A 23,875-nucleotide genomic window follows, 5' to 3' on the forward strand; every position below is an offset into this window, starting at 1 on the left:
ATAACTCGTGAAACGTACAGGAAATTCTCTTCATGGGTCCAAATCCAATGAAGAATTTGAAAATGTCAATATCACTTAAATAAATTTTAGCTTCTTGGTCAGATCATGAAGAGTCATATATACTAATATTTTTAGAATAAGCATATAGCCTATATATATATATATATATATATATAATTTTGCATTAGAAAATGCCATATGGACATGGTCAACAAAAATTAAAAATTAAAATAAAAAAATGGTGCAAATAAAATTTAGAAGTTGGAGGTATAGAAGTATATTCTAACTTTTTTAAGTGAAGAATTAATTGAGATACTATGCATTAGTTATTTTATTTAAAACCAGCCCAAAGTTATTTAAATAAAAATTTCATTCTTAAAAAGTATTCTATATTTTACACTAATTTAGTATTTAGAGTTTTTTTTTTTACATGAGTGAAAGCTATGCTAATTAACACAAATTTTTTAATAAAAAAATTAAAATAATCCAATTATGAAAGTTTTAGAGATTAAATTGAATTATCTTTTTAGTATTAGCAATAAAATAAAGTAACAAAGCTTTAATTTTATGTAATAGAGAAATGATTGTCAACAAAACTATTGTTTTGCAATTCGTCATGATCTAAGGAATATTAAAATGACATAGAGACAAGTAGTGGGTGACATCACTTCATGATATTTCTAAGAAAATTATTGATTCAATATCTATTTCATTATTTCTCAACGAAAAAAATAAATGAGAGTATGTAAATAGGTAGAGAGATTAAAGGGACTTAAGTAAAGTAAATAATACATATTTAATAATAATCAAACTGTATTATAATACATTAAATACCTTAATATTCTTAATATCCTAATGCTCTAATGGTTAAAAGGCAAAACATACTTTGTTTCAATTTAGTAACTCTTGTTTGAAAATGAATGAATACATGCATCAATGCTTTTCCATTAAATTCAATATTGGCAGAGGTTAAAATTGAATCAATCCATTGGTGAATGTAATTAAAATAGTATAAGATTTTTAGTGAATTGACCCAAACTTAGAAACAACAAACCACTACATAATGGTAAAAGTAAAAAACTATAGATTTCTATCAAACTCTTAAAAACTAAACTAACAAAATGAATAGAATGTCTCCAAATAACTTTTATTGTATTGCTTTATAGATTTTTAATTAAAATTAAGGAATGTGATTGTAAATGAAAAATTATTGAAAATATTTTTTTTTAAAATGTAAAACTTCTATCAATCTTTATCAATACACTAGCTATCAATCATTCATAAAATCTAAAATTTTGTTATGCTTTTATAAATACTTTGATTAACGATCGTGTATATATAAAAAAAATGATATAGTCTTTCAAACATAACCCAAAAATTTGACGAAATTTATATATATTAAAATTAGGTGGAAGGGAGATGGTGGATGAAAAAAAATGGTGCATTGGTTGGGGATAATATTCAATATGCATTTATGATCCCAACTGTCTCTCTGCCCCCAAAATCTTTGTTAGTATAATTCTTATTATGATATACTGTACCATGTTAAAACAATATTTATATCAATTTAAATATTAAACTTTATAAGTGAAACTCTAAATAAATAATTGCTTAGTGTAATTTTTAAAATATTGTTATATTTTTAATTATTATTCAAAAAATTATCATCAATTATAATTAATTTATTATATAATGAACCAAAACAAACTTTTAGATTTTATCGATGATAGATACTTATAGATACCAATAGAAGTTTATCAACGTCGACTATCGATAGAATATAAAAAATTATCATATTTTGTATTTATTTTGAACATAACTTTCTTTTTTATAAATATATTAATTTAAATCTTAATCTTTTAGGAATGTACTCAAATAAAAAATAATAATGGACATAATTATTACTTTATGATTTAAATTGACATAAATTTGTTGGTATGTTATATTTGCTAATAGCTCGATTCTAATTCAAATTGAACTAAAAAAATGTTTAGGAAAAAAATGAAATTTTATTTAAGTTGTTTTAATAAAGCTGAAAAGCTAAATTGAGTAGCAGTTAAATATTGAATTTGTCGAAAATATAGTTAAAAATGAAAAGAAGTATTGTGTAAGAAAGAAGTGAGAAGATTTGAATTGAAAGTGTTTAACAAAAAAGATATGAAAATGGATGAGATTGAAGAATTGTAAGTCTTTATGTTTGCCCACACCAAAGTGGCATTTAATGCTCATGCTTGAAAAAGTATTTGACACAAATCTGTAAGACAGATTTGTGAGACCAAAGCCTTAAAATTACATTACATTGCAAATGAGAGAGAGAGAGAGAGAGAATTTTGTCCCTTCTTTTTCTTTTTGTATTTAATGTAAGATTTTGGTGATTTTTTCTTTGGTCTTTGTATTCACATTTCAAAGTTCTTTTCATTCCAACAATTCTCATTCCACATGTTGGTCGGCACCTACATGATTTTTGCAACTTCCATCCCTAAAAACCCACAACAAATGTAATCTCCCTATTAAATGCAAAACATTTTAAAAATTTTGTTAGGTACAATTCCATGTGATTTCGTACCTACGTGATATTATCTATTTTTGTTCTAAACTTTTGTTACTTTGTTTTTGGTTTGCTCCAAAAAGTCTCATGTCATAGTAGATGGTTGTCCTGACTTATATTGTATATGCAAGGTTATTCTCTTATTTAGTTAACGTAGAACTCTAACTATATTTTCAAAGAGATCTGACATAAGTTTTGAATTGGTGAAGAATGTAACTTTGAAGATTACTTTTCATGTGATTTGATTGCTTAAGTGTTAAGAGCATGTTTGAGAATGATTTTAAAGTCGATAAAATTGATTTTAGCATTTCAAAACCATAAGAATTTTCTTTACACATAATCTTCCCACAAAGTTTCTCTCACTAAACTTTCGTCTAATTATAAAAACTTTCATTCTCTCTCCAAATTAATTTTACAATATTAGTTCTCTCTATAGTCTACACCTTTTCCTCACTAACTCCCTCTTCAAACTGATTTTCTTACCAACCCTTCCACTACTTCAACAAACAACAGATACTTAATAGCAACCCCACTGACTCAAAATTAACACAAGGCTACTGCTAAACAACAAAATGTAAGCTTTTGTTGAATTCACCATTAGTGGTTTTACTGCCAACGTTCAGAAATAAGAAAAACAGATCATTTTTCTGCACCATTATTAATTGGACTTAAAAAAAATTAACCATTTCTGTAAATTTTAAGTACTTTCAATTTCATGATATTGAACTTTTACAATTCAATAATTCTTCCAACTAATGCCTCTTATTGGGCTTACATTCCAAAATTGTTGAGAAATATGAGGTAAAAACTGGGTTCCCCCCCTCCCCATATAAAAAGGGACTTTGTGATGTCAAAAAGTAAATATTACAAGAAGCTGTTGGGGGGGGTAAATCAAATATAAAACAGAAATCAAAATAATGTCCTACTCTAAGTCGAATGCTAAAAGAAGTCCTGCAAATGATAATATTAACAAGCCAAAGGAGCCTAAAGCATCATCTTTCTCCAAATCCTTTTCTCAGTGGTAAAGCACAATGGAGTGATCATTGAAACAATTTTGTTTGCTAAGTTGTGAAAAATGTCCAAATCTTCTTTCCAATTGATCCCACATCGGGCTGCTCTTCGTCATACTCATCTTCATCGTCAAGTATGCTTTGATCTTCATCCTCGTATTCTGATGAACCATTCACTTCATCGCACAAATCATTGACTGTTGTAACCAACTTCTCCGTGGGAGCATTATCTTCAGCTGTTCTTTGTGATTCAAACTATATAGAAGTCACGAGAAAATAATTCAACATAACTAAAAGAATGCAACAGAAAGGTAAATCAATACAACAAACAGGATTTTCACCCGAACTACTCTGTCCTCGGAATGATAGATGGTTCTGACTGTTGTAATCTTCACAGAGTCCATTTTTTCCCCATTTTCACCACCTACAGCAAGGGTTTCTTCGTTTTCTTTCTCCATCACCGTTGTCAGGTTTGGTGAAACCTGAACTGCACTAGCTTTGCCAGGACTGCACCAAACTTACTAAAATAAGGTTGGATATAGAAGTAGAAGCTCGATGGGAAGAGTGAAGGACAAGTCCTTTTGACTGACCAAAAGCTTCCCTTACTCAGATTCATCTAACCTGGGACTTAGGATTGGAATGCTTTGTGATCAAGACCAAGTACTTGTTCAAGAAACACATGAAAGCACATATATAATAGGACACAATCGAACATCAAAATAATTGGCTGGTAAACCCAATTTTACTGAAGTGCTTATAATTACGTACATTTGTGAAAAGCATCCTAAATACACTTGTATTCTTGTGAATTTTAAACTAAAAAGCATGCTAAATCAGAAAATTATTCAAGAGGCTAAGCAAATCAATTTAGAAAGAGAAATATTCAATTAGGACGCTATGTCTCACCAAAAACAATACAGGTAGTCAAGCAAGATCAATTCAGATTCCCATCCAGTCAGAAACCATTGTAAAAACACCAGGTTGAGTACTGATACATATAGATGCATGCCTTCATACAAGCCAGGAAAAACACACAAAACAAAACGGAAAGCTCGACTCACATCGAACAAGGGAGGAATCTAAATTGGAAATAAACAAAGATTTGAAGGGAAGAAAATGAGGGGAGGGGATCCCAATATCTAAATAATCAACTTGAGTATTCAAGTGAATTCATCCTAGAAGCTTCAGTTTTGCCTCTCGCTCAAGATTTGTCTATTGATCTCTTTATGTATGTAGTGGTGAAGTTAAAAACCATGAATGTAAACTTGCTAGCTCCTTTTCTAAATATTTTGAGAGGCATAACCAAAAAATCAACAATAAAATGAAATTGTAATCTATATAACAAAACCAACGCTGATCTATGTAAAGAAACAAAAAAACTAACTGGATGTATTGACAGATTTAACAGTCAAGCAAAGGGAATCTCCTTGCGTTTGCACAGGGAGAATCTTCTTGTGAATTTTAAGAGTCATGGAAAACTAACTTCTTGTGTCGCCTCAGATGATATCGGCTTTCTCCTTGCGTTTGCACAGGGAGAATCTTTTGTTGTCTTTTACGTTGCCTGACAGTTGTGATGCTATCAGAACATCCTTCACTGTCATCATCTTGCTCATCTTCCGGCAGTGGCCGCTTCCGAATGTTGCTAGTTTCTTTGTATAAAGAATTTGAATCACTCTGTACAGGTACATTAAGATCCGACTGTCCTCCAGTTTCCCCAAGAAAAGCTTTTGCATCTTGAACAGTTGCCTTCACTGAACGTGTTCTATGACCAGACTTGAGTCCTTTCGCATGTTTTGGCCTCTCTTTCTTCATGTCAGGTTGTTTTGAAGCTTCTGAGGCTTCTTCAAACTTGCTGTCTAAGTTGTTAAAATCATCTAATGTATGTTCATGTCTATTTTCCGCCAGTCTGATGTTATCACTGAACGAAAATCTTTGAACACCAGATGGTTCACTCTCAATAAAAGAAGATTGTTGAGGTTCATCAGCAATACCAGACCTTTTCACATCGCCAACATTAACTCTAGGCTCCTTGACTTCTAAATCAGTACAATCTGCAGCCAACTTCATGGGAACAGAAGGAACTACATGTCCAATTTTCTTAATAGGAGATAGTTTTAGAATCTTTCTGCTGCATCTTCTGAGCCAAGACATGCGACCTCCAGAATCTGAAGAATCAAACTCTGAAGCAGCAAATTCTCTTTGGAGGGTTTGTAGAGAATTGGCATCTAACTTTGGTAGAGGGTGCGATTTTCTGATTTCTTCAGGAATTTGGAGGTCAGGAACTACAAATTCTTCAATGGACACACCACACTTACCACAACTCTTATGCTTATCAACAAAGGTCAAAAAGCAAACCCTATCCCGAATAAGTTGTTCCCTCTGAATTTTAAGCTCCTTACTTAATATGTTGAGCTTATCAATATCTTGATGAATTTCAAGATGGTCTGCTATCATTTGCTTCCTATTCAGGGAAACCACCTCCTTTTCCTTTTCCAATTGATGCCTTTCAGATAATAAATCGTCTGTTTCTTTCTGAGCAATGTCTCTCAAGCAAAACAATTTGTTTCGTTCTCTCTCTCTCTCCTCTTCAAATGCTAGCTCCCTTTCCTGCCGTTCTTTCTCTAGTTCCATCTGGCTATTCTGCAAGTGACTTTCAAGATCTTTTCTCTGAAATTCTATATCTTGCAGTAGTTGGCTATGCTTGGTTTGAGCCTGCTCAGACAAGGCTTGCTGCTCTTGCCTTGTAGTTGAGGCAAATAATTCTTTTTCTTGTTTGACATTCTCCAACTCTCTCTGCATATAAATTAGCATTTCATTTTTCTCATTTCTCAACCTTCCCTCCTCTGCCCCTTGCAAGATCTCTAGTTTTTTCCTCTCCTCCACAAGATCACTAAGTTCATCATGTATTTCAGTCCTTTTTTCATCCAAGGCTTCCCAGTCTCTCTCAAATTTGACTCTTTCCTGCTTAAGATCCTCATGCTCTTTCATAACTATTTTGTTCTGAAGTCTGTAACTCTCAATTTCCTGCATCAGTTGACACTCTAAACGAACGTGCTCTGATCTCTCTTCTTTCATCACCTGCAATTTCGCCCTCTCCTCATGAAATTGCTGCTCTTTCTGAGAATTTTCAGTTCTGATTTCCTCGATCTCATTAATGAGAGATCGTAAGCTTTCTCTATCAGCAAGCATTTGCAACCTTTCCACCTCCAGCTTTTTCTCATCAGCTTTTAAAATTCTATCTTTTGATTTCAAAGTTTTTATCTTTTGTTCAAGATCACCCTCTTTCTCCTTTGCTCGAAGCAACTTTTTATCCAAAGCTTGCTCTTGCTTCACCAACTTTTCTTTCTCATGATTAATTTCAAGATCCTTCCTTTTGAGTGCTCCTAGCACTGTACTACCTTCATTATCCAGAGACTGCCTCTTTTCTTCCAATTGTAACTCAAACTGTTCTTTCTTCTTCTGTAGAATTACTCTTTGCTCGTCAAGCAGCTGTTGGATCTCCATCTGAAATGAACATCAAGAAGACAATTGTAAGAACAAAGAACTATTTTACCTTCAAGTTAAATTCAATGAGATTCAGTTACCGTATTTTTCTTCTGATACTCAAATATTCTTTTTTTTTTTATTATTTTGTATGGTGATGAGACTTTAATTGCACGGCAACTGAAACACCAAGGTTCAACCTTGAATGAAAATTTGAACAGGAAATAACATGCACGGAAGTTATCTATGTACAAAGAAAGATAAACAAGAATGAAGAGAAAAAAAAAACACATGGACCAGCATCATCCATAAATCTCATTTGTATATCTCTAAAAACCAAAGAATCTCAGCCATCATGACATCAACATGCACAAATGCATCACAGTATGAAATAAACAGAAACGTGCCACGAGTAATAAAATTTCAAGAGAACACTCCCAATAATCCTATTTGACTTTAGAATGAAAATTTGAATCTGCTACCAGAAAAAACATTCAATATCAGTTGTTTTTCCCTTTTCTCTCCTACTCAATATTTTTAAACTATACCTGCATCCAATCCAAACCAAGTAACATTTTGGTACAAATACAAACAACTGCAGGTTGCATGTCAAAAATTACCAAAACAGGAATAAGAAACGTAGTGTTTGACTTACCATTTCTCTCCCATGAAGGTTTTCTTCCATCTGACGTAATTCTTCTTGTTTTTTCTCTAAGAGACTTCTTGAAAAATCAGCTTCCTGCAAACCATTTTTGTTGTTGGAGGGGAAATGCAGAAGTAGTCACATGCAAAGACACACCCATTGCCTTAAAAATAATAATAAAATATAGAAAAAAGGAGAAGTGTCTCATTTAATTAGATTTCACCTTCTCTTTTGCTTCTACATCTGCTAATCGTCTATTTACATTATCTTCCTTCCCTTTCTGGACTGAACTTGACAGATCGATCTTCTTCTTCATCTCTTCAAGATCCTTCTCTTTCTGCTTCATAGTTGTGCTATTTTCACTTACCTTCTGCTCTTTATCATTAAGCAATTCACGACTCTTGCTCAGTTTTTCTTCTCTTTCCTGCAACTTCTGCTGCCACTTACGTAAACTTTCTCTTTCTTTATGGGAGGTTGCCTCATGTGCTTCTTTCCTAAACCAGTAATTAACAATAAATAAGTGAAGAAGAAAGTACCCTTTGGTGAATACTGGCACATGTCCCAAACTGGCCACATAGTTAACTTCTCTGACTCTAACAAAATTGACTAAAAAATCAACAGTCTGCCCCTCAAATTCGATTTTGGGGTTCATCATTCCAGGTCCAGATATCTGCCTTTTCTTACCTAGTGAGTATCCTGTCAGTATTTGCAAGTTCAGGTAATATTAACTTGAAATAAATAGTTTTTTTAAAATAAAATACCAACCACCAGCCAACTTATGGAAGGAAAATCATTTTAAGCACACCAAGTGCCAGGATGTTTGGCAAGAGGGTTCTTATTGTCTCCAGTAGGATTTCTTTCATAGAATATGTGGTAAGATACCATCCCCCCCCGGATAACAATAATGCCACAAGCCACAAAGGATTCCTCAACTACTTACCGGAAAGGACTTCAATAAAAAAAAAGAGTAAAAGGAATCAACTAACTATGAAAGGATTCTGTTAGGCACCCAACTCCACAAACAGAAAATACCCAACCAGAAGCCACAACAGAGCAACAATGACTCTATGACAATTGATATATTCAAGCTAATGTCAATTATGCTCAAAGTACAACAAGTTCAGTTCCTTAAACAGTCATAAACACCCAGAGAATCAAGAAGAACAGAGATAATATTTAAAGAAGAACAAGGACAATGTTCAAGAACAAAAGAGAAAAGATAAGGGCAGATTTGAGAGCGTCTCCCTCTCCAAACAGCTTCCTCAAGCTTCAATTACTCCACACCCTTCTTTCATCGGCCAAATCCCTACTTAAACCCAGCCAAAGTACAGTCCCCCCAACATTCTGGGTTCCCCTCCTTGTACCTGATTCGTATTATCATCTCCCAGTGGTTTTGCTGAATTTTCTGCATTGGTTTGCACCCTTTTACCCCTCCTCTTGTACTTGTGAATTATCAGGGGTCTTACATATTTGAATCCAAAAGAATAAGACCAAGCTGATAATTACAAAAAGTCTATCTAAACTGACACCCATAATGATGTATCAGAGAGAGAGGCCGGCTTTTGTCGTTTGTTGGGGTGTGTGTGTGTTTTTTCTTTTTGATATCTGTGAGTGTCCAGGCCGCTCACGCGCGGCTAATCTCATGGGACAACCAGCCTCACCCTACAACATTTGGGTGTCAAGAAAACTCGAGAAAATTAATTCCTAGGTAGGTGTCCACCATGGATTGAACTCATGACCTCTTAGTTAGTTATTGAGACTATGTTCTTTTTTTACCACTAGGTCAACCCATGGTGGGATGTGTGTGGTGATGTCGGATATTTGGGGCGAGAAAAACAAAAAGAGTGTTCAAAGGTTTGGAGAAGACCCCTAGTGAAGTTTGGTCCCAAATTGATGGATCCTCACTGTTCCAACTCTTAATATAGAAGGATGAAATATATGCAATAGTACTAAGATGAAAAATGGCAAAAGCAAATACAGGATTCTCTCAGTCGACGGCTCCCTCTCCCTCACCTGCTATCCTATCTTTCAAGAATAAAACAGTAGGTTTCTTGACAACCAAAATCGTGCCCTCTCCTTTCCTTCTCTTCTTTATTTATGTTCGCTCCCTCACTCCCCTACCGTGGTCCCCTCTCAGTGGATCGTGCGTCGACGCTCCACTCACCTGTGGTCCCCACCTGCAGTTGGTTACATAACCAACTTCCCCTCCTTCTTCTCTTTCCTATTCCTTCTCCTACTGTATTGGTGTATGATGGGTGGTCTAACAGAGGGTTCATGTTTCTCTTTGGGAAAAGACCCCTAGTGAAGTTTGGTCCTTAGTGAGGGTTCATGTTTCTCTTTGGGTTTTGATTTCGAAGTTTTTTTCGTAATTATTATTTATTACCTTGGTAACATTTTACTTAGTTGAAAGCCCTTTTTGTAGAGAGCTTGTTTTATGGGTTTTTTTTTTTCATACGCTTTTATTTTTTCATTCTTTCTCAATGCCAGTTGTTGCTTCTAATAACAGAGAGAGAGAGAGAGATGCATCGCCACTAAATCTAGGGTTCTTTTATGAACAAACAATGACTTCCATTTAGAAAAAAGAAAGAATACAATGACATACAAAAAACCTTAGAAAAAAGGTTTCCAACTAAATAAGATATTACCTAGGGAATAATTACAAAAGGTCTTCAAAACCAAAGCCCAAAGGGGAACATGAAACCTCACCAAGGACCGAACCTCATGGGGTCCCAGTCCATACCTCTAAACAATTAGTTGTCTCTCCTCCTAAAGATCCCACAACAAAGAACACACCCCCTCAAACTGCAAAAATGTCCTTTCTACAAATTTCGAAAACATGCCTCGAACCCTTTCACCACCCATTCAAAGAGGTGTTGAATCTAGCTTTGTTAAATTACCAAACACTTAAACTGACAAAATATTAATTAGGGAAAAAATGACATTGCGAAAGTTTGCACAAGATGATCTCTTGTTCTAGTGTCATGTTAAATCACTAATGAATCCAAAAACTTAAATTGATAAATATTTTTTATAAGAGTTAAGTTGATATATTGTAGAAAATTTAATCTTATATTTATACTTGAAAAGCTTCTCATTACCAATCAGATTCCTATAAGAAATCAAGGACAACAATTCAAACAGAAGGATTGCTCCCAAATCCAAACAAATCCTGGATTGATGGATCATGCTCAAGGGAAAGGAGATTCAGAAAAATACCCCGTGACTAAGGATATCTGCTCAGTTTGAAGCACACTTTCACGAGCTTCAACTTCATGCATTCGCATCTCCAACTCTGAACTTTTCCTATTTACCTCAGCAAGCTTGGCTTCAGCAGCATTCAACTTTTTCTGCAACTCCAAAGATTTCTCCTCAATTCCATGCATCAAAGCATTTGCATCAGCCAACTTCTTCTGAGATGTAAGCTTTATTTCAGCACGCTCCTCATTTACTTCATAAAAAGCCATTTTAAGCTGCAGCAAGAGCAGGCATGAAAACTCCTTTCAACCTTGACATTCAAGAAGCAAAAAATAATTGCAATGAAAACAATTCACAAAATTACAAAATTCTTAGTTTATTCTTTTTGGCAATAAACCAAACTTAACTTTATACGAGTCTTCTAAGAGAATGATATTAGCTTAGTCATAAGATATCAAAGTTCGCCCAATCATCAAATTCAGCATTAGTAAGATAACTTCTTAACTTTAAGTCCCAAAGACAGAAAGAGTCAGACCAGCAATCGCTGACTATAGAGTCCTTAGCTTTCACAATTTTGTAGTCTAGGAAATTCCACACGAAGGGGCGAGTCAATGAGCCATTTATCTTTCCAAAACCTACGTTTTATCCCTACAACCAGTTTTGAGTTTCCTATGGAAATAAGCAGTATGGCCAATGTTGTTAAACTAGGTCTTTTGCATCCAACTAATGGTCTCACTTTTAATCACCTCTTCAAACTTAATTTTCAGAGAATGTTTCCTCTGCTAAGAACTTAGGGAACCAGCCACTTCTAGCCTATTCAGCACATAAACAGGTTCCTTGATCTAAAGTCCCCAAAAATTAATTATTCCAAATTTCAAGTGACTACTTCAAACAAGATGCAAAACTAAGTAAAAACTATTTGTTATACTACAAAATCAAGTCACTAAGACGAAGATAAAATAGCACAAGAGTACCAGAAAAGATAGTGAAGCAAGAAAGACCAGCTTCTACTGACATCCTTATATCATAGTGATAAAATAGTGTGAACAAATCCACGCTGACCAATGCTGCAATGGCTAGATATGTCCATGTATAAAGCCCTCCCTAGAGAATGGAACAATGACCTGGCAGGGCACACAGCCATAAAAACTTCAAATTGAGATATCTTTAGACATCTAATCAACCTTTAAGATCTAGGACCTATGTCCATAGACTTAAGTTCATTCCACATATCCAATTTTCAAACTAAGATCATAAATTTTGTTCAATCTCTCCTGGTCTGTTCACTCAATCTCTTCACAGTGAAGATTGATTATATCACTTCTGTAGTTTAGCTGAGGGAACCTTTCTTTCAACTATAAGTTCAAAAAGGTATTGTCTGCTAGGGAGATAGTTGATATGACTTTAATGGCCATTGTTGTCCCTTTTACATCACTTTCAGTCTTATCCGGGCTCTCCTAATAAGCAGGGGTCAGGGGAAGATGGATAGAATTTTAGAACATTTTGGAGTGTCACACTAAGTAAAGATTATTGCAGTTTTTTTTTTTTTTTTTTTATGGAAACAATAGTAGAGCTTATTGTACTTGTCAAAAAGTGGTCCTCCAATCTCTCTTCAAGGGAAAGGGAAGTTTTTGTGGCAAGTAGTTCTTTTCCACTATTATCTGGAATATTTGGTAAGTGAGAAACACAATTTTTTTTATTAAGTCAAAGTTGTGATTGCATGACAATTAGAATTTGGCACATGTAACACTCTTTGTAGGCTTCCCCAGACCTTGACTTTTTTCCCTGCTTTCTATATTCACTTAAATAGAAAATAGAAGGCCGATTTCTAGAATTGACAATTGTGATAGAACTTGGTATTATTTATGATAAGGTGGTACAAGTACAAACTTGGGAATTCTTAAATCACCAATTGAACCAAAATCTTGAGCTAGCAGGTGAAGGTAAATTTAATTATATATCACTAACACTCTCTTTCACTTATGAGCTTGAAATACTTGAAAGGCCAACAAGTAGAAATCAATTTGAATTGGGGAGAAAACAACATTGTAGGGGTTTGAACCTAGGACATCCCGAAGCAATCTGCTCTGATACCATCTTAAACCCTGCTTGACCCAAAAACTTAAGCTAGTAGGTAAAGGTAAATTTAATTATATATCACTAACAAGAATAAATAGAGAGCTCCCTTGTCTCCCCATACTGCAAAACTCTTCTACACTAAAGCATACTCCTTGAGAGTAGATGCTACACTTCAATCTACGCTCGGTCACAACTTCTATAGCTCAATTACAAGGGTCCACCAAAGCCAATTTATCCATTGCCAATAAAAGCCCCCCCACACCGCACCAGTTACATATTTTCTTTGGTACACATTAGCGATTGATGGTCAAAGGTTGTCAAACGAAAGGAAAATGACAACATAAAGAAATAAGTAAATCAAATAATGAGAAAGTGGAATTGCCAAGAGTAGCATACACTAGAAACATGCTGCTTCTCAGCAGCTAGGGCTTTCTTCAAATTATCCCTCCTCGTTTCAACCTCAGATAATGCAATTAAATGTGCTGATTGTTCACGCTTGAAGATCTCCTCAGTTTCTGCTAAATCTTGCCCTAGTTCGTCAAACTTTGAAGCCCAATCTTTCTTCTCTATCAAAAGAAGTCCCAAATTGTGCTGATAATCAAGAAGCTGCACGAAAATAATAATCCAATAAATCCATGTAAGACAACTTATAAGGTCTAACAGAAACTATACAAGAAAAGTTGCAAGCAGTTAAAACATTTAATCCCACCTTGCAAGATGTTTAGAATAAATACTACGGCATTATAATGTGCAGGCCGATATTACATTAAAAAACATATATATTCACCAGCCCATTCCCTAGCTGTTCCACCAAAAAATTATCATTTCTTCAACAGAAGTATGTGTGTCTGTGTATCAATGAAAACAATCTCATCTGCATAATGAATATAAAACATGTATAATTGATGAAGCTCTTTGACGAAAAAAATAAACCGAATTCAATATTTGTCTATCATATTTCCAAGCAACTAACGAGTTTCTTGCTATCTCCAGTCACTTACAAAGGATACTTCCCCAGCAACTATTTATTAACACCTCCTAAAGCTGGACATGCCAAAAGATGTCAACATAGTTAAGCAAATTATCTAAATCCTATCCACCAACCAGCCAGCATTATGACAAAGAAAACAGAGAGATTGAAGAAAGGACAATTCAAGGCATTTCCTACAAACCACTGCAGGGTTGAAAAGAACATAATTTTTTAAATGTTGATATCCAAATAGTCTTACGAGGAAAGAGATAAATCTATGAAAAAGAATATAAGCTCGAGATAGAATCTTAGGTATATTGCTGAACTCAACTAAGTTTCTAACGAAACATGTGATCAGCCAAACTGACTTGGTATTGTTATATCACAGAAGTGTATCACGAATTGTTCTTGGGAACTATTTCTGGTATGCTGCCAGCAAAGAAAGATTAACAAGTTTAAACTGGGTTCTCTAGAATCTTATGCTGCATGTCCATATGAGCACGCAAGCTTGACATATTGTAGGTTGCCTGGTTTTTCTAAGTGGACATTGAAATTGTTAATGGCTTAAAGTACTCTCCCAAAGAAGCTTGCAGACAAATAACAATGAAATAATTTCTTTGCCTTTTCAATTGTACTCCTATCCATAAATAAAAAGCTAAAGTAATAAAACAATTACATTTTAACAAGAGTTCTTTCTTTTTTGCTTGACATGAACCAACAGAAGTACCAATAATAACTAGCTTTTACCAGGAAACATAAGCCACCACATTAGAATTGAACCCCAATTAATCAGAAGACAAAAAAAAAAAAAAAAAGGAGTAAGACTTGATGATAATCCCTAACCTCGCTTTGAAGCCTTGAAGCCTTCTCGAGAAGCGCTTCCCGATCCTTACGCTCCATTGCAGCCGCGTCCAACAACCCGGCTTTCTTAAACTTCCTCCAATCATCCATGTCCCCAGTATCCACCGCCGTCGCGGTTTTATACAATTCGTCGTTAAGAGATCCCAACGGCGGAGGTGGGTCGTCTGTAAAAGTCACGTCCTTGCCCTTCCCAAGAATAATGGAATTGGTAAGTGCAAGTTTTGGTTCGGTTCGAGGCGTGAGGGATGCAGCAGGCCACCCCGTCCTCTGAGGCGTGAACATGATGGGATTTCAATGTTCTATCTATGCAGTGTAAAGAAGATGAATTCGTGAAAATGGCAATCTAAAAATGAAGTTTTGAAAAAATAATTTGTGATGTGCTTCCCACCCAGTTCGGGACAAACCCTACTTCAACCGTTGAGTTCAATGCAAGAGGAAGAGAAGAGTAACAACAACAACAACCATTAGCGGTTTTCAGAATCAAACTCAAAGCCCCTTTCTTTTACGCCAAAGAGATGTTCCAAATAATACAAGGTTAATCCTTCGGCGTTTCTTCACTTCCAAGGTCTAATTTTTAGTTTTATTCTCAATTAGTCTTTCTTAAAATCAAATTATACTTCTTAAACAAAATAATAATACTTCTTCACATTCATATTAATTCAATCGTTATTATTTAAACATTTTCAAATATAGTAAAAATTAAATACGTTGGATTGGAGGCTGCTCTCGTCGTTTTGTTAACTAATAATTAAATACGTCGTCTATTGTGTCGTTGTTTACTGGTTCTAATTTTCCTTATAATAATTACAAACCCAACTTTATTTTACCACCAATCAAATATCCTTTATAAACATTGACAAATTTTTATCAATGCATGCATGTGACGTTAATATAAAGTGATAAAATTATAGAAATAAACCAAATAAGTCTAAAAAATGAGGCAAATCTTCATTTTATACCGTTTATCTTGTTTTCATTTCATTAACAGTAGTAGCTAAAACTTTATTTTATAGCACCACTTGTAAAGAAATCCTAAACTATTATTTCTTACAAAAATGGTTAAATATAGTTGACAAGTAAATATTAAAATTTCAAGGTAAGAAAAACATCTTATGCAAATACTACATACAAAAAAGGGATTTATTTAAAAATGAATCACAAACGTGAAAAAGAAAAATAACTATATAATTTGAAAAATACTTCTATCTTAGAAATGACTAGACCTTCATTTGAATACGATTAGTTGGATTTCTTATGACAAAAATATTTCATTATGCTATTATTTTTTCAATTATAATCATTTCTATAAAAAAAAACATAATAAATATAAATAAAGTATTTTTAAATATAGCAGAATAAATGAAAGTAGAGTGGAATTTTAGATGATATGGGTGTGTATTAGTAAGATTTAAAATAAATGTTACGATGGTTTGATTGTTAAATATGTATGGTAGGTTAAGTGCAATGCATTAATGTGGAAAAGGAAAAAAAAAAGAAAAAGTAGTAATTTTAGGGCATACTTTGTTTTTGTTTTTGTTTACCCAATTACCCAAATAAACACAAACTCGAGAGGGGTGGGTTTGTTTCTTCTTCCAAATCAAGAATTCAGAATCTGAGACTCCATAAGTCTCCCTCTTAAAAACCTAAAAAACTCCACTCTCTCCTTTCTCCTCCTTTCCTTAGTTTATGTTCAACTTTCATACCTATGGCTTCCGATACTGCTTCCAGGCCCACTTCAGCTGCCGATTCGTACATTGGAAGCTTGATTAGTTTAACTTCCAAGAGTGAAATTAGATATGAAGGCGTACTCTACAACATCAACACCGAAGAGTCTAGTATTGGACTAAGAAACGGTATTTTTTCTTTTTCTTTTCACATTTCCTTTTTTCAAGATTCGTGATTATATTATACATGCCTCACTTATTTTTTGTTTTCTTTTTTGTTTCTTGTTTTGTTAATGCATGGGCATTTCCTTTTGTTAAAACTTTGATGAACTTTTTGTTATAACGAGGGTTTGAGTTGGAAATTTGAGGTTGAGATTTATGCGTTCAACTGAGGTTTGACGAACGATAGTGGTTAAAGGGCTCTAATTTTCCTTTTCAGGCATTGTTCTAAAAAAGATGTTTGTGTTTTATTTATGCGTTGATTTATCATCTATAATGCTAGTGATTCCATTTCATTCGCTTTCTGATATCGGTTGCCTTTGTAGAGGACTTGGAAATTTGGAATGGGCCCTGATTGTCAATTTTAAATGAAGTTATGTGTACTTCAGTTATTTGTTCCCGGATTCCAGTGCATGATCTTTTTCCTGTCTTTTTTTGCGGGCAATATTTTGTTGTTTTTGTCAGAATTGAGTGCAAGTTATTGAACGGAGTAGCTTGTTACTGATATGGGTCTTTAATTGTTCCTTTTGAGAACCATGTACCACCTGAATGGAATTTTCTGGGATCTTAAAGGTTTTCTTTTCGCATATATACATCATGTTACCAACTAATCTTATTGTTTATGGTTTGTATGTGCTATAATTTTGATGTTTGTTATCTAATGTAGTCATTTTCAAACTTGTATACGATTCACTATTTATTTATTTAATTTTTTTTGGGGCAGTGAGATCGTTTGGAACAGAAGGAAGAAAGAAGGATGGCCCCCACGTTCCTCCAAGTGATAAAGTTTTTGAGTACATCTTATTCCGTGGAAGTGATATCAAGGTATCAAATGCTTTGAAAATTATGTTTGATAATATACTTTGGGGCTTTAGTTATTTTTTAAGCTAGGTCCAGTGAATTGCCTATTATTTAGAGCGAAAGTCAAGTGCCGCTAATAGAGTCTGTCCCTTTTTCATGCTGATTAGCTCTTGAATATTTGTTCATATGAATCTGCTGATTCAATGTGGTACTTTTGTTTAGGGCATGCTTCTTCTTCTTCTTCTTTTTTTTTTTTTTAATGGATTTCTTACTTTCTCCAATTTGTCATTTCGTTAAATGCTGTATAGTCAATAGTTTAGATGGGGGTAACATGGCTTCATTTCCTTTTTTTTGCTTAGATTAATAAGCAGCTCTTTTGTGCTCTTGCCAGGATTTGCAGGTTAAATCATCTCCACCTGTTCAGCCGGCAGCACCTATAAACAATGATCCAGCAATTATTCAAGTAAGTTCATATTTTTCTTTAAAGAAGAGTGTATCTGTTCTAATATCTAAGTACGTTAAGGCATGTTAGCTTTATCATCATTACAGGATGTTACTCTTATTCTTTTTTGTTGCTTATGCAGTCTCACTATCCCCCATCAGTTTCCACATCTACCAACATGCATTCTGCTATCAGTGGGTCATTACCTGATCATACTTCCAACACAGCATTTGGATTCCCTCAGTCCAATTTTCAAGGTGGTTTGCCTCCATATCAGCCTGGGGCCAACTTGGGGACGTGGGGAGCTTCTCCTCCACCTCCTCCAAGTGCAAATGGCAGTGGACTTGCGATGCCCATGTATTGGCAAGGGTATTATGGCCCACCAAATGGGCTTCCTCAGTTACACCAGCAGTCGGTTGTACGACCTCCTCCTGGTCTGTCGATGCCTCCATCTCTTCAACAGTCAATGCAGTATCCTAACATTAATGTGTCTTTACCCACTGGAGCTTCAAAACAACCTGAAGTTCCATCTCCCTTGCTCTCTGGTAGTAGTAGTAGTTCTCCTAACTTGACCTCTGCTGTTGTCCCCCCTCCAACTTTTTCAACAGCTTTGCCTATGTTCCCTTTTACGTCTATTTCTGAAACATTACCAAGTTCAGTTGGTAATAAGACAGCTGTTCATACCCTCTCTGGAGCCCCAGTTAGTGTTAGTTTGCCAGGAGGTCCAATACTGTCTTCATTTTCTGGTGCAGATGTTAGTACTGCCATACCACCAATCTCTAATGAACCTAATGCAGTTTCTGGTTCCTCATTACTGTATCAAACTGTGTCCCAGTCAACTTCATCTGTAGTTGGAATATCCAACTCTCGTGCTGAATCTTCTGTACCTTCTCTAGTTACTCCTGGGCAGCTGTTGCAGTCTGGGCCTGTTGCTGTGGTTTCATCTCAACCCTTACATGCAGTGCATAAGGATGTGGAAGTAGTCCAATCATCATCTTTAGAACCTTCTAAGCCAGTGACAACAGAGGCCCAGCCACCGATACTACCACTACCTGTGCTGTCAAGGCCTATCCAGAAGGTGTCTATCTAATTCATTAAATGCAAATGTAGTTTTTGGTGTCTGATTTGCTGTTCTTCTGTTATTTCTTTAATTTTTCTTCCTGTAAGTGTCACCATTATGCAAGGTAGGGTCTTTGAAGATTGTTATCCAATTTATGATTGATTCAAATGTAATTGTGGTTGTTCAGATCGAACTTCTAGATATGATTGAAATGTTCTTTTATAGGCCTTCCCAGTCAGTCTGTGATCTGAGAGACTACTAAACCTTTTTAATCGCTGCATCATTTAGTGAAAAATTTACTGACAGGGTTTAAGTTGTACTATGACTCTTTTAGTGGCCTTCTTTGTGTAAGGCTGTGTTTTACGCGACTTCTAAACATTTTAAATTATTGCATCATACAGTGATATGTTTGCCTTTTCTTGTTTCCTGTTTTTGAGTTCACTGCTGGAAGTGCTACTTAATCCTGGTGAGGGATTTGGTCATAATATCACTTAGATTTTCTTTTATAAGCCTTCTTAGTTAAAGTCTCAGTTTGTTTTTGGAGACTACTTTTTAATTATTGCATCACAGTGAGATGCTTACATTTGCTTATTTCCAGTTCTTGAGTTCATTGATGGAAGTGCCACTTAAGAGTGTTCCACTTTGGGAAGTGTTTTATGTTATCATACCTGATCAGTATTGAATTTTCTCTGTATATTTATCCAATTGTCAATATTTTGTTCAATTAAAGAACCATAGTTTTAGATGGGCCGATTTTACTATAAAATTGTTTTAGATGGGCAGAAATACAAATTTATGTCTCAATTGCTGCCCTTTCTTTTGGTCCTTGATTTTCTGTTAGTTTATGTTATTGTGATACTGATGTTTTCTTTCTTTCCTTTACTGTGTCTCAGCCCAATGGTTCTCATTTCCAGGCTCGCAATTATTACAGAGGACGAGGAAGAGGATCTGGGGTAATTTCTGAAGTCTTTAATAAATTACTAATTATGGATGTAGACATCACTTGTCATTAAGTTCCTTAATGAATTACTTTATGTTACTAACATCTTTAAAGTGTTCTTTTGTAGTCCATTCGTCGAAAAGCTTGACATCTTCTTGGAAAAAACTTCTCCTCCAGTGGAGGGAAATTTACTCATCCAAGTTGTCCTAATTGGGTTCCCATTTACTCTCTCCATTTTTATAATTCCTGGGCCATTGGGCTAAAGTTTGGAAAAGATGTTGAGCCATTTCTTATGGGATGAGGCTGATGAGTGGAGGGTAGCATTTGGTTTGTTGGGAGATGCCTTGAAAACCGTTGGATCTAGGCAGGTTGGGTGTTAAAATTTAAAACTAAAACATTGAAATGAGGCCTTGTTGGCCACATGGTTGTGGCACTTTTAAGATTAGAAGGCTTTGTGTCAAAGTAATCAGAATTAAAGATGACCCCCCACCTTTTGAGTGGGTCTCTGGAAGTAGGATTGTGAGATCTTCAAAATCCTGGAAAGCTATCTCTTCAGGTTTTCCTCTATTTTCCCAATTTGTAAAACGCTCCATCGAGGATGGCTTAGATAGCTCTTATGGGAGGTGGGTCTAGTGGGAGAGAAACCACTTTGTACCTCCAACTCCCATTGATATCTCCTTGCAAAAATAGATTCTATTCTGTGATCTCTGACCTTATTTTATTTTGTTGTTTATCTGTCCCTTTACGTATAGGGCGTTGTGGAGGTTTTAAGGTCATAAAACTACGTGTTCTTAAGTTATATGGAGGTTCCTACTTTACTTTTGCTTGTGGGAGATGCACACTTGGCCTAGGGTGGAGGGACCCTTGTTTGTAGATTCTTGCCTTTCCTAGGGTTTTTCCTGTATTCCCTTGCCCCTTTGTCATCTCTCCTTTTTCCTCTTGGATGTTACGATTCCAAAGAAGGTACAACTCGTGCACTTTGCCTGACATGTATTTAATGGAAAAGTTAATTCAGGGTGGAGACGCCCTTCCTTTTGTTTGGGGCCTTCCTTGAAGTCCTCAAGGATGGAGGACCACAACCATATTGGAAGTCCTTGAGGATGGAGGACAACAACCATATTGTTTGAAGTTGCAAATTTACTTGGTTGATTTAGACCTCTTTCTTTGGAGGCTTTTGAGGCCTCATCTATTGTGGAATAGGGATTGCTGAGCTTTGATGGAGGAGGTTTTGTTGTTTCTTTCCGTGATGGGGGCGAAGTTCTACAATGGGATTGCTTCGTTGCTGTTGGTTCCTAGGGGATTTGGATAGAGAGGAATCATAGAATTGTTGGATGAGGGCAAAGTTCTATGATGGGATTGTTTCTTCATTGTTGGTTCTTTGATAGATAAGAATCATAGAATTGTTGGTTCTAGGGGGATTTGGATGGAGAGGAATCATAGAATTGTTTGGGACAGAGAGAGATAGGGGTAGTTGTGAAAGGTTATAAGGTTTGATGACTTCACTTAGGTTTTGGTAACTATGGGGTTGTTTGGTGGTAATATAAAAATAGAAATTTGAAAACAAGGGATTAAGTGAAAACAAGAGTTGTATTTCGTGTTTTTAGACATCTGTTTGGTAGCAGATTCATCAATTAAATTCCAAGTTAAACAATTGTTTAAAATGTGTTTGATATCATTTTTATTAAATCATAAAGTAGTTGTAGTTACTCACTAAATATTTTAAGTTAAACAATTCAGTTTGTCTTACAAAACAACTTTTTGCTAAACTCAATGAATTTGAAAACATAAAAAAGAATTTGAATTCTTGAGCATCATGGGTTGGCAGTGTAAAAAGGAGACAACTAACCAAGAGTTTATGGGTTCAATTGATGGTGACCATCTACGACACCCAAATGTTGTAGGGTTTGGTGGGTTGTCTCGTGAGATTAGTCGAGATGCGTAAGCGGGCTCAGACACTCGTGGATATATAAAAAAAAGAATTTGAATTCCCAACCATAGAACCCTAAGTTTTTTGTTTTTTCAATTCTTAGCAAAGGTCCTTTTTTTTTTTCTTTTTTCTTTTCTTTTCCTTTTGAAATGGAGTACCTCTTTTTAATTTGTTGGGGCTATTTTTGTTTGGCTGTTTTTCTGTACGCTCTTGTAGATACTTTCATTACTTTCATGTTACTCAATGAAAGCTCTGTTTCCTATTTAGTTGTGTACCTTCCCCCTTCATTTCGAGTGCTGAATAAGTTTTTTGACGGACCAGAATTGGAGTGATATGCTATAATTTGAATTGAAACTCAACTGTTTATCCTTTGAAAACAAACTTAGAAGTCTATACTATCAAGGAAAAATTTATAAGAACGCTGAAAATTAAAAAGAATTGAGGGAGATGATTGATTAGTTATTAATGTATTCATTTTGTTGGAGACATAATCTGAAAGTACATCATGGTTGGGTTAACTTGTAGGTTTTTTGTATTTATGTTTGAAGCTCAACATCTGAATAATCCTAGAGTTCAACATTTCACTCTTCACATTGCAGAGTTCCCGTCCAGTGACAAAATTTACGGAAGATTTTGATTTCACAGCTATGAACGAGAAATTCAACAAGGATGAGGTATGGGGAAATCTTGGTAAAGGTAATAAATCACATCTCAAGGATAAGGACGTGGATGGAAAGGTCAGTGATGAGGATGACCTTCAAGAAGAAGATGAAGGCGAACTCTCACAGTCTGGGAATAAGGTGAGATCATCCAAGTCTTTTGAGTTATAAAATTTTAGTTCTATTCAAAATATGGATTCAGTTCCTTTCAAACCATGACATTTAAGTTATTTTCTTTTATCTGCAGCAGTTGTATAACAAGGATGATTTCTTTGATTCACTCTCTTACAATGCTATTGATAATGATCCTCAAAATGGGCGGACTAGATATTCAGAGCAAGTAAAGATAGACACCGAGGTAACTTTTCTGGTGGTTGTGTCTCATACATTTAAAATCACTGTATTTTATGTTTTCCTGACTGCTATTGCAGACTTTTGGCGATTTTCCGAGGTATCGAGGAGGCCGAGGTGGTCGAGGTCCTGGACGTGGAGGGTATTTCCGTGGAGGATACCATGGAAGAGGATATGGCTATAATGGGAGAGGTCGAGGGCGGGGTCAAGGACAAGGACAAGGACAAGGACGATCATCATATTATCGTTCATAATCCAACAAGTATGTATCTGTTGTTGGGGTTATATGGGTTTTAATTGCCCCCATTTCGTTTGAGTTGATAAAGGGTTGTGAGTCTTTTATAGAGTGCACATTTCTCCCTGCTTGTCCCGAAATAATTGGACTGTTCTTTTCTTTATTTTTATTTTCTTTTTTCATTGTTTACATCCGGTTGCCTTTTTCATCCGTTGGTCTAACAAAGAATTTGATTTCTAGTGGAAGCTTTATTTGTAACCAAGTTCGATGAAGTTCTTTAATGCAATTTCCTTTTAAAGAATTTTGTTCCATTGTTTCGTTCTGTTACATCCAATCATAGTGAGGTTGCAAAGTGACAAAGTCTATGTTGGATATGTTCTTTGTTTTAGGGGACAGATCAGAGAATATCTAGACATCCTAGGATGATAAAATGGGAGGCTTTGAGCTGCTTTAGATGCCCGTATGGATTTTTTCTAAGAATCCTGTGTCAATTCTTATGTATAAAACCCTTAAACCAAACCCTTAAGGGTGTTAATCAATTCAACTCGAAAACCTGACCAACCCTGAGTTGGGTTAGGATCGATTGGATTGTGTTGGGTTGGTTCAATCTAAGCCGAACATTTCATCTAGATGTACCCAAATATAAAGCATAGTTTTTAGGGAATACCTTTCGTCTTATTTTATCTCTCGCCCTTGTTTATCAGGTGGGAAAAAGATCTACGAGCTTCCATTCAAGAATGTAATTAGGCTTAGGTTACTGTGTTTATTTTTATTTTTATCTGAACTAA

At 35.2% G+C, this 23,875-nt stretch overlaps 2 protein-coding genes across 3 annotated transcripts; one reads left to right on the forward strand and one right to left on the reverse strand.

The window, feature by feature from the left end:
- Positions 1-3,210: 3,210 nt before the first annotated feature.
- Positions 3,211-15,308, reverse strand: LOC101222820 (protein CROWDED NUCLEI 3). Its single transcript, XM_004147090.3, has 8 exons — positions 14,772-15,308; positions 13,355-13,564; positions 10,901-11,154; positions 7,908-8,178; positions 7,697-7,780; positions 5,042-7,062; positions 3,900-4,065; positions 3,211-3,813 (listed from the first exon to the last, which is right to left on the reverse strand). The coding sequence occupies exons 1-8, from the start codon at positions 15,069-15,071 to the stop codon at positions 3,610-3,612; spliced, it is 3,510 nt and encodes a 1,169-aa protein (XP_004147138.1). The 5' UTR covers positions 15,072-15,308; the 3' UTR covers positions 3,211-3,609.
- Positions 15,309-16,340: 1,032 nt separating this feature from the next.
- Positions 16,341-23,388, forward strand: LOC101215778 (protein decapping 5). Of its 2 annotated transcripts, none has more exons than XM_011657185.1 (8): positions 16,341-16,642; positions 17,397-17,497; positions 17,865-17,936; positions 18,058-18,993; positions 19,869-19,928; positions 22,442-22,642; positions 22,749-22,859; positions 22,933-23,388. In XM_011657185.1, the coding sequence occupies exons 1-8, from the start codon at positions 16,495-16,497 to the stop codon at positions 23,104-23,106; spliced, it is 1,803 nt and encodes a 600-aa protein (XP_011655487.1). In that variant the 5' UTR covers positions 16,341-16,494; the 3' UTR covers positions 23,107-23,388. The 2 variants fall into 2 exon arrangements, with proteins under 2 accessions (XP_011655487.1, XP_011655488.1); XM_011657186.1 differs by having other exon boundaries at positions 22,752-22,859.
- Positions 23,389-23,875: the final 487 nt, after the last annotated feature.

This window comes from Cucumis sativus, chromosome 5 (assembly GCF_000004075.3).
Source record: "Cucumis sativus cultivar 9930 chromosome 5, Cucumber_9930_V3, whole genome shotgun sequence".
NCBI lineage: Eukaryota > Viridiplantae > Streptophyta > Magnoliopsida > Cucurbitales > Cucurbitaceae > Cucumis > Cucumis sativus.